The 15,283-nt window shown below is 36.2% G+C and overlaps 1 protein-coding gene across 18 annotated transcripts in view; it reads left to right on the top strand.

Moving 5' to 3' along the window:
- Positions 1-15,283, top strand: part of PHF20L1 (PHD finger protein 20 like 1) — a gene marked incomplete at its 3' end in the record, with an annotated part of 56,224 nt that overhangs the window by 19,364 nt on the left and 21,577 nt on the right. For 9 of the 18 annotated variants that reach the window (XM_084511352.1, XM_084511354.1, XM_084511343.1 and 6 more), the window contains 4 exons: positions 4,868-4,950; positions 8,527-8,779; positions 10,759-10,944; positions 11,151-11,357. In XM_084511352.1, coding sequence (XP_084367478.1) covers positions 4,868-4,950; positions 8,527-8,779; positions 10,759-10,944; positions 11,151-11,357 — 729 coding nt within the window. Of the gene's footprint in view, positions 1-4,867; positions 4,957-8,526; positions 8,780-10,746; positions 10,945-11,150; positions 11,358-15,283 lie in introns of those variants that run through there. The other 9 variants (XM_084511340.1, XM_084511351.1, XM_084511341.1 and 6 more) reach the window with 2 other exon arrangements.

Consider the following 15,283-nt stretch of genomic DNA (forward strand, 5'->3'; position numbering starts at 1 on the left):
TACTAGGTAATCTTTAAAATTTGAAAAATGATCTTTTTTCCAAAGTTCAATGGAAATCAACTTAAATACAGAAAAATTATATCAATTTGTGTGCCTCATTCCCTAGGCCTCTTCGTACGCAAAGTGTGTTTCCAGTATTGATTATGTCAGTACTTAGAGTGAGGTAATATCTTTGTGCCTGGGCTGGGAAAGTATCATAATACATTCAAAAACTAGGTGAAAAAATTGTGAAGCCTGTCTTAAGAGTGCCTCTTGGACAGATGGCAAGAAATGCATTCCAGTTTTTTTTGAGTAAACAGTATTTTGTGTGAAGTCTGACAAACTGTTCTACGCTTCAGGTGAGATTTAATTTTTTTGTTAGTTATGGCAAGCTCATTTATGTAAAAAGTTGTATTTAAAGAAATAAGGCAAAATTAACCTGGTTTACTAAACTAAGATGAGGGTGTTTTGTTTTTGTTTTTCTCAACTTGTTTTGGTTGATGCAACCTTTCACAGGTCAGCTGCTGAGGATATTTAGTCAGTTTCCTTATGAGTATGGTTCCATTTTAGTGTCTTTCAATCAATATTTTAAGCTGAAGGAGTAAATAAATTAAATGGCCCGATATGGAATGTGTAAAGGAAGTGGTCTTCAAAAAAACTCATATTCAGCCTCCAGAACTCCCTTTTCTGGAAGGCGTCTTATTTAGTACTGAGTTTAGTTAATGGATGCTTGATTGATCAGCCACATTTCTGTGCTCCTTTGCCCATATGGTGTAAATACTGAATCAAGTCCCAATTTAATTGCTGCCCTGAGCAGTAGAAGGCTATGTTATGTGCTAATGGTATATTACATTTATCTCTCTCTCTTTTTTATCTCTAGAGAGAGAGGGATATACGGAATTACACAGCCCTGATAAATTTCCTTTCCATAGCCTTTGGAACATTAGTAGCAGAAGATACCAAAACTAGCTGAAACTTCTGTAGCTCTAGAAATGATATTTTTCTGTGCCAGTGGAAAGGTTTTCCTTTTCTAAGGAACATTGTGAGGAAAAATTGAAGTTTAATGGACTCATACAGACTGAAATTAATAATCAGAATACACCTTACTGCCGTGGACTTTATTAGTTCCAAAGCACTTCCTGTTTGTTGCCATGAAAGTGTACTCTTCCAGTTGATAATATTATTGTTGTATGAAAATGAACTAATTCTTTAATTACAAGATCAAATTTGTCATGCTTGGTAGTTACTCTGTGTAACTGTTCTCTACTGTTGCTTATAATGGAGCATATTGAAGATGTGACTATTGGTGACTAAATTTTCTCTTGCCTACATGCTTATTTCCTGTGCTTGAATATCTGTACGTTGTCATTGATCTCTAGGATGAGCTTTAGTGTATGATTTGAAGGAAGGTTCTGGGTTATGCTGGCTTACCTATCAAAGTGGCTACAAAAGAACCATAAAACAGTAGCTGAAAGGAAAACATTCCTTACGCAGTGGCAATAACCCCAAGCAGAGCTATAGGCTGGGAGAGGAATGGTTGGAGAGCAGCCAGGCAGAGAAGGACCTGGGAGTGATGGTGGATAGTCGGCTGAATATGAGCCAGCAGTGTGCTCAGGTGGCCAAGAAGGCCAACGGCATCCTGGCTTGCATAAGAAACAGTGTGACCAGCAGGGCTAGGGAGGTGATCGTCCCCCTGTACTCAGCTCTGGTGAGGCCGCACCTCGAGTACTGTGTTCAGTTTTGGGCCCCTCGCTACAAGAAGGACATGGAGGTGCTTGAGCGGGTGCAGAGAAGGGCGACGAAGCTGGTGAGGGGCCTGGAGAACAAGTCCTACGAGGAGCGGCTGAGGGAGCTGGGCTTGTTCAGCCTGGAGAAGAGGAGGCTCAGGGGCGACCTTATCGCTCTCTATAGGTACCTCAAGGGAGGCTGTAGCGAGGTGGGGGTTGGTCTGTTCTCCCACGTGCCTGGTGACAGGACGAGGGGGAATGGGCTTAAGTTGAGCCAGGGGAGTTTTAGGTTAGATGTTAGGAAGAACTTCTTCACTGAAAGGGTTGTGAGGCATTGGAACAGGCTGCCCAGGGAAGTGGTGGAGTCACCATCCCTGGAAGTCTTCAAAAGACGTTTAGATGTAGAGCTTAGGGATATGGTTTAGTGGGGACTGCTAGCGTTAGGTCAGAGGTTGGACTCGATGATCTTGAGGTCTCTTCCAACCTAGAAATTCTGTGATTCTGTGATTCTGTGACTGCACTGGGAACATAGAGCAAATGAGGTGGCTGTAAGCAGCTGCTTGAAAGGAACTCTTTTTCTGGATTTAAATTTAAATTCAGCAGTTAGTATTTGTTGCAGGAGGTTCTCTCTGTCTGCCCCAAGGGCTGCATCAATTCCTGGTGTTCTCTGTTCACTGTTTAATAAAATAAAATCGTTCCCTATGCTTCTTTTTCTTTCACTACTGAGGGAAATCACATTTCCCTAAGGCGAAGGAAATCTTCTGCTAAGCATGTATTAATGTCTTCTCTAATTAGTTTTTGCCTCTGGAGTGCTTGCTTCCACCTCTCCTGCTACTGTACTGATACCTAGAAGAACATCTGCAGTGAGAACAAAACACTTCTACCACCTTGTACTTTTTTTTTTTGTACATGTTGTTACTGACCAGAGATGGTGAACTTGCAGTTAGTTCTGCTGCTCCAGAAGCTTTGGAGTTAATTGTTTTGTCATTGCACAGGCTTGGTGACTGGTTAGAGAGATGCCTGATAGGATAGAGAAGAAGGAAATAAGGGAAATACATTAACAAGTCTGACAATTTAGGTTGGTTTCATGGGTTTACTTGCTGGGCACCGAGCATCTAGCTAGAAATAAAAATGATCGTGTAATGTATGTGAGTCATTCTTGCTTTTGACACGTTTAAGCACTGTCAGACAGGAAACCGTCTTCAGATACATTGATATGGACAGTATTTTGATTCATCTAAGAAAGCTTTTAAAAGAATTAAGCAATAGTAGTTTTCTTAAAAACACATTTTTTATACTTTGGGTGTTTCTGTTAAGGCAGGCATAGAAATCAAAGAAAGACTGCATGAAAGGGAGCTAGTTACAAATGGTTTAGGATGTGTGTAGTACATCATGAAGGGTAATTATCTCTTTCTTTTTTTCTGGAAAGGTTATGAAATTTTTGTGAGGCCCAATGTTAAATCTTAACTGATAATGTTTGCATTAATATAATGGAGCTAAAAAGTTTCTACTTTGCAGTTAACTTACTTAGTGGTAAAGTCAATTGGTTTGCATCTCTTATTATACACACGGTGTTCTGAAAAGTTTACTTAAAACATAACTGCTTTTCAGCATGACTTCATGGAATGTAAAAAGTGAAGGAAAAAAAAGTGCCTTTTATTCTTGTGGAACACTAGGGAAAAAAAGTCCATAGAAAACAACGTGGTATTTCAGCAGAGAGCTAACACATTTCAGTGTCACGCACATTTCCTGAGAACCCTGGCTTCACTAGTGTGTAATTTCTCGGCCATTGTATTTTGTAAATTAATTTTGAGCATATCCAATTTTTCACGGAATGCAACAGAATTTCTTCCTTATCTCCCTTAGTCTTTCAGCTCAAGTTTGAGGACTTAAACCCTCCACCCCCCAATACTGATGTTCCCAGGGATTATAATGGCAACTTCCATTTATATTCTTATTTTTCAGATGTTTAGCAGTTCTGCTTTGTCTTATGACATAGAATTTTCCACTTATAGTCAAATAATTGAAGTTAGTGTGTGAAGTAGAATTAGCTACCCCTATGCGTGTAGGGCTACAAAGATGGTGACGGGCCTAGAGAGGAAGACGTGAGGAGTGGCTGAGGTCACTGGGCCTGTTGAGCCTGGAAAAGAGGAGGCTGAGGGGAGGCCTCATCATGGCCTACAGTTTCCTCACAAGGGGGAGTGGAGTGGCAGGTGCCGATCCATTCTCTTTAGTCACCAGTGATAGGAACCATGGGAATGGTGTCAAGCTGAGGCAGGGGAGGTTTGGGCTCGGTCTCAGGAAGAGGTACTTCACTGAGAGGGTTCTTGTGCACTGGGACAGGCTCCCCAGGGACATAGTCACGGCACCAAGCCTGTCGGAGTTTAAGAAGCTTTTGGACACTGCTCTCAGACATATGGTCTGATTTTTTGGGTAGACCTGTGTGGTGTCAGGAGTTGGACTCAATGATCCTTCTGGGTCCCTTCCAGCTTGGGATATTCTATGATTCTAGCCAATGTAGCCAATTTTATTTTTAACCAGTTTTATTTCTAACAATTATTCTCATATTGATGTTAACTTCCCTTTTATCAGTAGTAGTGATACTGAATAGGAATTCGTTAAGGAAATAATCGTATGCTGATATATTTGTTCCCAATATGGTTTTTGCTACTGAGGTAACTTCAGAGCTCCACTGCCAAGAATATTAATTTGGAAACTGAATCTCTTGTTCTGTTCTAAGCAAGGTTTGCATGCATTTAATAGAGTTAAGTAGACGTAGTACAAATTCTGATGGGAATTTCTTAAAGACTGGAAAAGAGAGTGGTAGAAGAGGATTATAAATTATTTTGGTCTTTCAAAGTTTAAGTAACATAGCCTTGGTTTTAAAACTCGAGCGCTTGGGCTTTAAGTGGATGGTGAGATGTTATTTTTACAATTGATTGCTTTTCATCTTGCTCATGGAAGTGCCAGAGAAATACTTCATCATGTTAGCAACCTGTTTTCTTCTAATTAAAGCATTTAGCCTTGTGTTGAGCTGTTTCGGGGAGAATTATGTTGTAGATACAAGCAGACCATATTTCTTGTCTCATAATTTTTCTCTGTTTTCCACAAATCCTTATTGCAAGTTTCTAACTAAACATTTCTGCAATTTTTCTTCGAAGGTTTATTGGCATCCAAAGCCGTTGTTGCAGATGGTGCTGAAAAAAAGGAAGGCAACAAAGAAACAGCTCCAGTCCTGGAGCAGGTATGAAATGGTAGAGTTTGATTCTTTTGCAAGGTTCCCACTGGAGTGTGCCATGGAGATATAGTACTTACAACATTGAAATTTTCCCCTTCAGATACAATAGGGAACTGAAAATTGACCTTATGTTTACAATTCTGGCAGAGCCAGCAGTATGGAAGTTAATTGTCTCAAAATGCAGTGTTAATCTTAATTTTAGCAATGAGGTTCTGTTAGTTTTCTGCAACAAAAATAAGTGGGGCCTCCATGCAGCAAATGCTAGGAGGCCAGCATCCCGAGGTCCAGATTTGTAGCTGGAACCGTGACTAGCTTAGGAGAAGGCCCTTACACAAATTCAATTTGTGTTTGAAACAGGGTTTTTGACATCAAGTAGAACTTCTTTTATAAGAAGCTTATTTTATATTGTAAGAATTTGGTGTTGTAGGCTTGTATGTGTTTTATGAACTGCTCAATGAGCCATACATTTTGCAAGGGTGTGTATTTTAATAAATACAAAAAAGAAACATTTTAAATAATGTTAAGGGTCTGATTTTTAAACCTGCATATTTGCAGGACCTGAAAGCTGCCATTTTATCTTTGGCTTATTCCATTTTGTTCAGGCATTGCTTGACTCTGAGTTGTGCATTATCTTGCACATTAAAAGGGCTGAATGCCTAAGCATGGTAAAACAAGCTAAGGATGAACGGTAGTATTGATTCAGGACATCTTTGCTTTCCAATGGTTTTAAATCAGAGCCTTAATGTAGTTTTAATACAGCTTTTTTGTATTCATTTTCATTTTTCTTTAGAAGTAGTATTTGAATAAAATAGCCTTGCTGCCCGCACTTCTTAAAAGAGCACTTCTTTTCTTAAGCCCCGGCACACTCTGAATAGTCCCTACCCCAAAATTTATTTGATATTTTGGTTGTACTGGTTCTTTAGAGCTGATAACATAATTGCATTGCTGTGGTTTTTCCATTGATGCTGCATTGGATGCGAGTTTTGTCAATGGAACATGATTTTCTGTTTTTAATGCTGTCACCGTAACGGCTGTACGAGCCACTACGGTGCCAATGCATTGACTGATACTTTGCAGAAAGGTTTACAGTGTATTGACATGACATTCCATTTCTCAAATTTTTGCATATTAAATATGCTATGGTTTTACTGCTACTGTGTGTGATATCTTCAATGTGCAAAAAACTGTGAAATGGCTTACAGCATGTTGTTTTTTGGAAGAATCATTACAATGTAAATCTTAACATGCAGAATCCCATTAAGATGAATGGGACTTTGTGGTTTACATAGACTGTGTATGCAACAGTATAAACTACAGTGCATATTTACTAAAAAAAAAAAAAAGAAAAAAAAAAGAAAAAAAAAAAGAAAAAAAATTGTTACTTCTTAGACATAGTAACTCGGCTGTTTCTGTTTTGTTGATTAGATATTAAACAAAAAGGATGTCTCTGTCATTGTTTACATGCTAATGGTCTGAAAAATAATAATTTTTTGAAATACTGGTTAAGCTCTTTTAAAGAGGCATCAAAATCCAAAATGTCATATGCCTTCACTTCTAACTAAAAAGAGAAACCTCATAAGCTTTCAAACGATTGAGGGGAGGAAAATTTGAGCATAAAGCTATTTTTTACTACGTTCCTGCCCAAATCCAAATTAAAATGGCCGAGTTATAAACCTCCCCAAAAGATTTTCCAATAGCAAAGCTGGCACCCCTTAATGAGAGGTTTTGTCTGCTACTGCTATAAAATTGAATGGGTAAAATGTCTTTTAGGGTTTTTTAATAATGTAATACGGAACATGGTAGAAATATTCAGGCCAATAGCCGAAAACTTACTTTGTTGATGGAAGTATATTTTATTTATATTTATATATATATTTTTAGTTTACAATTGTCTTAAACCCAAAACCTCAAACAATTAGTTGCAGATACAGTAGTTTATTTAACTGTATTAGGGTATGTCATGTTATATTTTCTTTTGACCAAGATCTGCTTAGATGAATAACATTAATTCATTAAGGTTTTTAATGTTAATTTGTCCTGTTAAGAGGTTAAGCACCTTATCAAAATATTAATTTAATTTTTTTAATCTTGTTTAAATAACTTTGTAATTTGAAAGTAATGGATGCTGTAGTAATTAATGTCTTTCACATCTGTGAAGATGAACAATAAAATTGTTTATTTACAAGTTACGACTCTAATTAATTTCTGGTAATACCTCTCATAACCAGCATAGGTATACTCTTCAGTTCATGGAGTTTTTTATTTAAATGAATAAAACTGCACTTAATACATGTGTATTATGGAGTTATTCAAGGTAGAACTGATTTCTGCTGAATGGGACATTTTGCACTGGATCTTTACATGGTACTTGCAGCCAGCTATTGATACAGCATTCAGGGTTGCCCTTTTACATGCATCAAATGTGCACTTATGTTTGTTTCCGCTAGAACTCTCCATGTTCCAGTGGAAAGTAATTTTTTATTTAGAAAAACAAAACCAGACCAAAAGGCCTCAAATAATCAGAGATGTGACATTTCTTTTTAGCTTGGATAAACTGGTGTGCACATTCTAGAAATACCTTTCTACTTTGATAATTATGGCTTTATTAGATGATAATGTGCTGAGTGTTGTAACTGGGGTGAGAGAGGGGACAGGTTTAAGAAGTTAATGTACAGATACTTGCCTTTATTGGGCAAGTTGTGTAACACATGCACAGTTTATTCAGTAATGCAGAAAGTACTTCCTACTAAAAATCTACAATGCTAATGTCTGTCAATGCATGTGAATTGCCTAAAAATAATACTTAAATACGTATGCTAAGGGTGAAAATTAATAATTTTGGAAAGCTGCATCATATATTGATTTTTCTTCAAAACTGTTTTAACTCTATCTGCTCGTTTTTTTTTTTCCTCCTACAGTTAGCAATCTATTTAACCCTGTGGTGCTAGAAGTTGTGATTTCTTCATGTGTTTGCACAAGCATATAATGTGGTGAAATCCAGACTCCCAGCACTGAAAGGGGTTGTGTGAGAGTGTGTTCAGTATTTGGAAACTTTTTCTTGTTTTCAGACATTTCCTTAAGGGAGCATTGTCAACTTTTTTCAGATTCTTCTTTGTTTAAAATAGTTTTCATTTTGAAAGTTATCCCAAGGAACTGTTAAATTATTTGCTGTTACAATCATAGATTGGTGCATGTATTCCAGTTTATTATAGGTATTCTCCAAATTACACTGTGATAACGCATTTCATGGTCCCAGTATGCTGAAGATAAAAGGGACAAGCTAAAATGACTTTGAATTTTAAAATGAGAATTCACAGAAATAGTTTTATATTCAGTCTTTCTGCAGGTATTTCAAATAGTAAGGAACGAGGGTGTTCTGAATACTGAAAAGAATTGATAATGCTCCTTTAAAAACAAAAGTTTAATGTGATGCATTTTAAATATTTTTTATTTGTACTGAAAATAACATTTCTTTAAAATGTATTTTGAATACTAAAGTTGCTTTAAAACGATCAAAATAGAATACAAGAACTACAGTGAAGAAACTGAAATAAAAGTATCAATTTTTTATTATTTATTCAGGAGATTTCACCTAAACCACAAAGTCAGAAAAAAAATGAAGCTGATATTAGCAGTTCTGCCAACATTCAGAAACCTGCACTGTTATCCTCAACTTTGTCTTCAGGAAAGGCTCGCAGCAAGAAATGCAAACAAGAATCTGGAGATTCTTCTGGGTGTATAAAACCCCCTAAATCACCACTTTCCCCAGAATTAATACAAGTCGAGGATTTGACGCTGGTCTCTCAGCTTCCTTCTTCTGTGATAAATAAAACTAGTGAGCACAGACATTTTAAAAAACATACCGTAATTACTTTTAAGAGATATACATAAAATAACTTTTGGTTGTAAATGGATATTGCATTTAAAAATGAATCTGCTTTTAAAATAGGAAAAAAAAAAAAAAGTCAAAATGGGAGAATTAGGGGTAGCTCACTATTTTTAAAAAGTCAAGTTAGATAATAAGGCATATGAATTTCTCTAAAAGAAATAATACATTTATGTATGAGTTACAGCTTTTAATGGTTGACTGACTTCCCCTCTAGCATAAATCTCCACATTAGTGTTAGGAGTGATACAGGGAAAAGTCGAACCTCTCTTCTGAAGGGCCTGATTCATTAAAAAGAAAAGACATACACTTGGGTTGTGGATCTTTCCTTCTCTGAGAAATGTTGCCTTCGGCAGACTGATGTGCTATACCTGTTGGCGGTGACATTCTTCACCTTTTGTGTTATTTCCCAGAAAATATAATATGAAAGCAATGATGTGCTCAATATCTGGGGTGGGAAAGTACATAACTCAGTTTTCATTGCCTCAGAAATACATATGCATCAGTTGCATCGATTTGCAAAGTACTAGAATACTGTTCATCAGAACAGGGAAAGATTTACGATGCCTCCTTTAATATGCTAATTTTTGTGGATGTTGAAATATTTCTCTAATTTCTTAGAGATGGTTTTACTGCTTAGGGTCAGACCTTGTTCTTCAGGCAACAAACAGCCTATTTTACACTAAATGATGAGTCAAGAGTTAAAATAAGTACGGGCTATAGGAAGTCAAAATCTTCGTACCTCTTTTGCTTTAGGACAGTGATTTAAGAATGGAAGACTATACCTGCATCATATGTTTTCCTTAACATTCATTTGATGTTTTCCCTTATGAGAATAGTTTCTCCTAATCTTTTCTCACAGATAGCTTTAAGTGAATGGGAGAGAAAGGTGTACGAGTTCAGCCATCTATTTATTCAGGGAACATTTGTTTAAATTGTATCTCTAGTTGCCCCACACATTACTGTGACATGTCTTTCCCCTTCTCCTTCCCCTCTTTCCCTCAAGATGGTAAGTAGTTTTCTTTGAGGATGTTCTTAGCATTATATTTGGATAAAGAACCAATTTAAAATTTGGTTACTTAAGTTTAGATCTTGTTAGTGTTGTCTTTCAATCTTTGGCTTCTAAGTCTTTACCACCTCTGAGAGAAATTTAAGTCTTGTCTTTTGTGTCTTTATTTTTAAAGTTGTGAACCTTTTACTTGAAAAAATGGTTAAAGAAAAAGAGAGAATAGTGATTTACGGTGTAATGACTTGAATGTGTCTTTTCCAAGGCAAATGTCTGTAAAGCTTTACTAAAGTGAAGAAGTTTAGGGGAGTGTGTTTTTTTTGTTTTTAATGAATCAGGCCCATATTATCCTATATCAATCCCCCCATTCTTTTTTGTTTGTTTTTGTTTGTGTGAGATTTTTGAGCCTTCTTACTATGCCATGCATTGGCAATGAACATTTTAAAGATAGTTGGGGTATTGATATCAGGTCAGGAGAGGGGTTATAAAATGAACCACTGCTTTTGCTTTTTTATTTAAGCTTTATGTTACTAGTATCCGTGACTTTTAGATCTTTTAATTGTGGTCGTTTGTTCTGTTTACTGTAAAATCCTGTTGCTCAGTTCCTTTATAAGCCTACTCTCATGGTTTCTATGGGGGAGTTGCTTATGGTAAATACACCGTTTGCCTAAAACAATAGTCTTTATTAGTGGGGAAGTAGACGCCCTATTAATGATGAATAAGCAAAAAGCAGAATCATGTCTCAAGCATAACCTTTTTCTGGTAGTCACAGTTTTTAATTACTTTTAACAGTCCTGCTGTGATTACCAGTTCTGCAGATAAGAGCTATTTAAAGCACTTCCCATCTTTAGAACTCTAAAATACTGCGGTAAGATGATCGTATCTCTCTCTGCTTCATGAACATTGAAAGATCTCTTTTTAGGTCCATCACAACCACTGAATTCCCCTAGATCCTACAAACATAGTCAACGGAGAAGAAGATCACAACGTTTAGCCACTTGCTCGTTGCCTGATGATTCTGTAGAAAAAGTTTCTTCTCCCTCTTCAGTTACTGATGGAAAAGTGTTCTCCATCAGTGCTCAAAACCAACAGTCATCAAAATTGGAGGGTAATGTATCTTAATCTAATAAAGAACTGCCCAAGAGAAATTGAATCATGAAAATTAGACCTTTCATGGTTTTCATCTAATGGGACGTTTTGACTTATTGTCGCTAAAGCTGAATGCTGTTCGTATGTTATGTTACACTGCAACCCAAACTGTTGTTTGTTGGGCCTTTGTACCTTTTTTAATATTACATTCTTTCTTTTGTGTAGTACCCGATGTTGCTCATATGTCACTTGAGAAGCGTGGACCCTGTCTCCCTCTTGATTTAAGCCGTAGTTCGGAAGTTTCAGCACCATTATCCACAGAATCCACTTTCCGTAATGAATACCCCAGTAAAGACAAGGAAGATATTCAGATGATTACATATCTTTCTTCCAAAGCAGTAACTGATGGAAGAGTAGCTACAACAGCGTCAGGTAAAAAGATCCAGTGTACAACTAGTTAGGCTTACAGTTGCAGGGTTAAAACATGCATGTGTTCAGTCACACAAAAAGAGGGGATAAACTTTCTTTCTGCAAGCTTGCAAACCTCTTGCAAGCTCTTCCTGGGGTCCATCCATCTGGATATTCTTTGTCTTCCACTATCTTTGAGCTGCTTTAGCACTTTTTCCTAACATGCCTTAAAGTAGATCTGATTTAACTCTACAGAGGAAGTATAGAATATAAGATGTAGTATTTCTTTCTAAAATATTTTCTATTGTTAAAACTTGTAAAAAATATATATATAAAAATAAAATATTAATAATTATATGTAATACAGTTGTTTACTAACATACTAATATATACTAAATATATACATACTCATTTATGTTGTGGCTTCAGCTTTAAATACAGTAGAGTTTTCAGAGGTAGTCTTTATTTTCTACTTTTGCTTCTCTTTGTAGTAGAAATTTTGTCATTTTCCTGCTAGGAGATATTAATTGAAAATATGTCTGGAAAATCCTCTAAAGTTTATATAAATTTGGCACACCTTTGTAGAGTCCAATGCTGTAACAAAGGGCTACATCTCTCTTTAGCAATTTAGTGGGCACTGTGGTTTATTCAAATCACTTAGATTAAGAGATTTGAGAAGGGATTGCATTGTGAGTTGCAGACCCTAAAAATGAGTCCTTTCATCCAGTGTGTTAGGTATCCATATGTTTTTTTCATAAACAAGCCTCTTACATGGGTGAGTATGATACCATGTTCTAAACGACTTTACTGCGAAAACTAATCAATAAAGTAAGAGGAGGGAAATTAAATAAAAAGTAATAATTATGCACTTTTTGGGGAACTTCCTTAGTAAATGTGATCAATAAAGGAGGGGCATTGTGACCATAAAGTATATAATTAAGCCATTCTGAAAATATAACTGTCTTCGTTTAAGGGGAAGAAATAAATCGTAACAACTTTGTGTTAAGCTACCAGTGTAGCTGCGGTACTCTAGGTCAGTGAAACATCTTGTTTAATGTACGCCCCTTCTTGGGTGTCTGCCCATTGACTCTGTGTAAGATGATTGCTTTCCTGAGTTCCAGCATAATTCCTTAACCTGATGCAGAAAAGGCTGAGTAGGATTCTTGGATCAATATTGGGTAGATTAAATTAGGTGGTTATAAATATCCCTTCTCTCTCTCTCTCGCTCTCTTTCAAACAACAAAATCTATTAATCTTTTAAACTAATTTGTCAAAATGAGTGCTATGGGAATTTCTAATGAACTGCTTTAAAAACTTTTTAAATCTTTTAAGCTTTAAAAAAAATACTAAATTTCTCAAATTAAACCCTCTGACAATCTTGGTGTGCCTTTGACGTATTGTATAGTGGTAGAATCATGAGTTCCTGTGAAAATTACTTCTGCAAAAGTCTTTTTAATCTCATGCCTTTGGCTAGTAGGAGAAATGCTTTTGGTGGATGACCACTCATACAAGATCATAAAAGAAACCAACCACTTCCAACTACTATCTTTGTTATTCATAAGAACTTGCTTCAGTTACTAGGAATTTAACTTCTGGGCATTTTTTTTTTGCCTGACATGTTTCTTGGATCATTTAATGCATAGTTAGTAATACTGATTGGCATTTATTTTGTTGCCACCTTCATTTATGGCTCGAAACTTTTTGGCATGTCCATATATTTTTTGGCATGTTGTGTCAGGGAAAATCATGCCTGACACAACCTTCTGGTAGTACTAGTTGAGTCTAGAGTGGGAAAATGGAAGCACTTACAACATGTGCTGGAGGGATACAGTTTGTCCTATTTCTACATAATTTTGAAAATTATAAGCTCTCAAGGAACTGATTTCCCAGCTACCTGTCTGTCTTCTAGACAGAGCTACATGTTTTTAAATTTTTGGTAGTTTTTCTCCATGCAGTAGTACTTTGTCTTGAGCTTTCACATGGACTTCTTATTCTGTCCAAATGTTTAAAAGCTTTGAAAAGTATACAACTGACAGCCACTTGAGCAGTATAATCTTTGTCGGCTGAAAGGTTTACATAAGCAATTAGTATCTTGAATTCAGAGTTTTTACAGGAAGTTTTGGAGATCAGTTACAAAAGGTAATTCTAGAGCTACTACTGACAGAAGCAGTTCATATTTATTTAGAGCTCATCTTGGGCTTCTAGCCTCAGTGAAACTCACTTCTCTAATATCCTTCTCTTTTCAGAGGAAGATAAAAACAAATGTAGTTTTTATGTTCAGGTTTGAAACCTGTGAAATTAAACTTTGCACTGTTAAATGGTTCTCAATTCATGTTACTTAAGCACGCAATTACACTAATTTCTTTCCTGCTCCAAGAGAATGGATAGAGTCTATCCTGCTTACTGCTTCCATTCCATTTCTAATGAACCTCTTTAAGCTATAGCACCTGTAGCCTTTAAGCAATCTGATATATAAAGGAGAATTTTCCCAAAGCTTTCATTTATCATTCCAGGCGATGCTTTAAAGTATTGAGCAAAGTTCATTTGAATAATGCAAGAACATCTGCCTGCATAAGTGTAATTTAATGTATCGCACTGTTTAGCCATATATATTGTGACTATACGGTTTGAGAACTCTGGTGTAAAATCCATTTTACTCTGCAATTATCTATTTTTTGGGGTTTTTAATATGAAAGAACTATTTTAAATCTGTCCTTTTATGATGTTTCTACTGTTTATATTATATTGAAGCAATCTGGACAGATTTGGTTTTCTAGATTTTGACAGTAGTGTGGAATTTGCAAACTGTGCTTAAGTGGGATCTACTGTTCTTTGTAATAACTGAGGTAAATAACAATAGTTTCAGAAATTATGGAGGTAAGTTTTTAGCCTGAAATAGCCTGTTATGGTAACTGACCCTTCTGAGTATAGTCGTAAGGAGGTACTGTTTAGACCCAGAGATGTGACTTCGGAATTTCAGAAATCTGATGAGGGCTATCAGTTGAGCAAACTGAAGAGAGAGAGAGAAAAACAAAACAAACAAACAGGAAAAAAAAAATAAAAATTACCAAAATAATAGGGAGGGATGAGATGAGATATGGTGAAATACAGAAACAGAAGTGGAAACTCATAGTATTAACATGTAAATTCCTTCACAAAGTCATTGCTCAAAATGAAGAGCTTGCCATTTCACAAAGGCAACACAAAAACACTGATCAATTCCTGCAGTCTTCAGGTTACGCGAAAGTGCTGTGTTCTTTAGTAGCTGATACGCTATTTAATTTTTGAACTGAGGTACTGCACTGGCTAAAATAGTATATGGATCCAGTTGTGATTGCCTACGAGTGTGCACACACAATTAAGAATCTTTTCTTTCATTTGTCAGTCTGCTAGTTAACTGTAGCTAACTCACTTTTTGTCTTAGTCTATAAAAGACTTTATATTCACAGTCAGTCTGTATAGAAGCAAAATACTGTGGTATTCCAGTTCTGACTACATGAAGTTCAGATCATTTTACAGTTGCCAGTTTTCTTTAAATTCATTGTGGTATCTTTTGTAGCTCTGTGCCTTTTCGTATTAGTTCACCTGTTACATACTGAGCAAACATATTTTAAAAAAGCAATCTGGATTTCAGTTCTTACACTGAAGAAAAATTGTTACACACATCAATACAACAGTTTTAATATAACAATGTTGTTGTCTGTTACTCCTTGTTGTAGCTAAGGCTAGGTGACTTTGCTCTCAGGGTAGCATTAGGTCCACTGTATCGGAAAAATCCACCACCCCACCCCAAAAAGAAATCGCTATACTTCTGTATATTTTTATTAATATGTTCACTGCAGTAGGAACAAGAAGGTACAAATATGTATAATTCTCAGAAAAAGATGTCACTTTTTAATTAAAACTCTTGCCAGAGTTCTTGGTTATGCTGCTTTTAAGAAGCACCTAGT

This window comes from Aythya ferina (assembly GCF_964211825.1).
Source record: "Aythya ferina genome assembly, chromosome: 2".
Taxonomy (NCBI): Eukaryota; Metazoa; Chordata; class Aves; order Anseriformes; family Anatidae; genus Aythya; species Aythya ferina.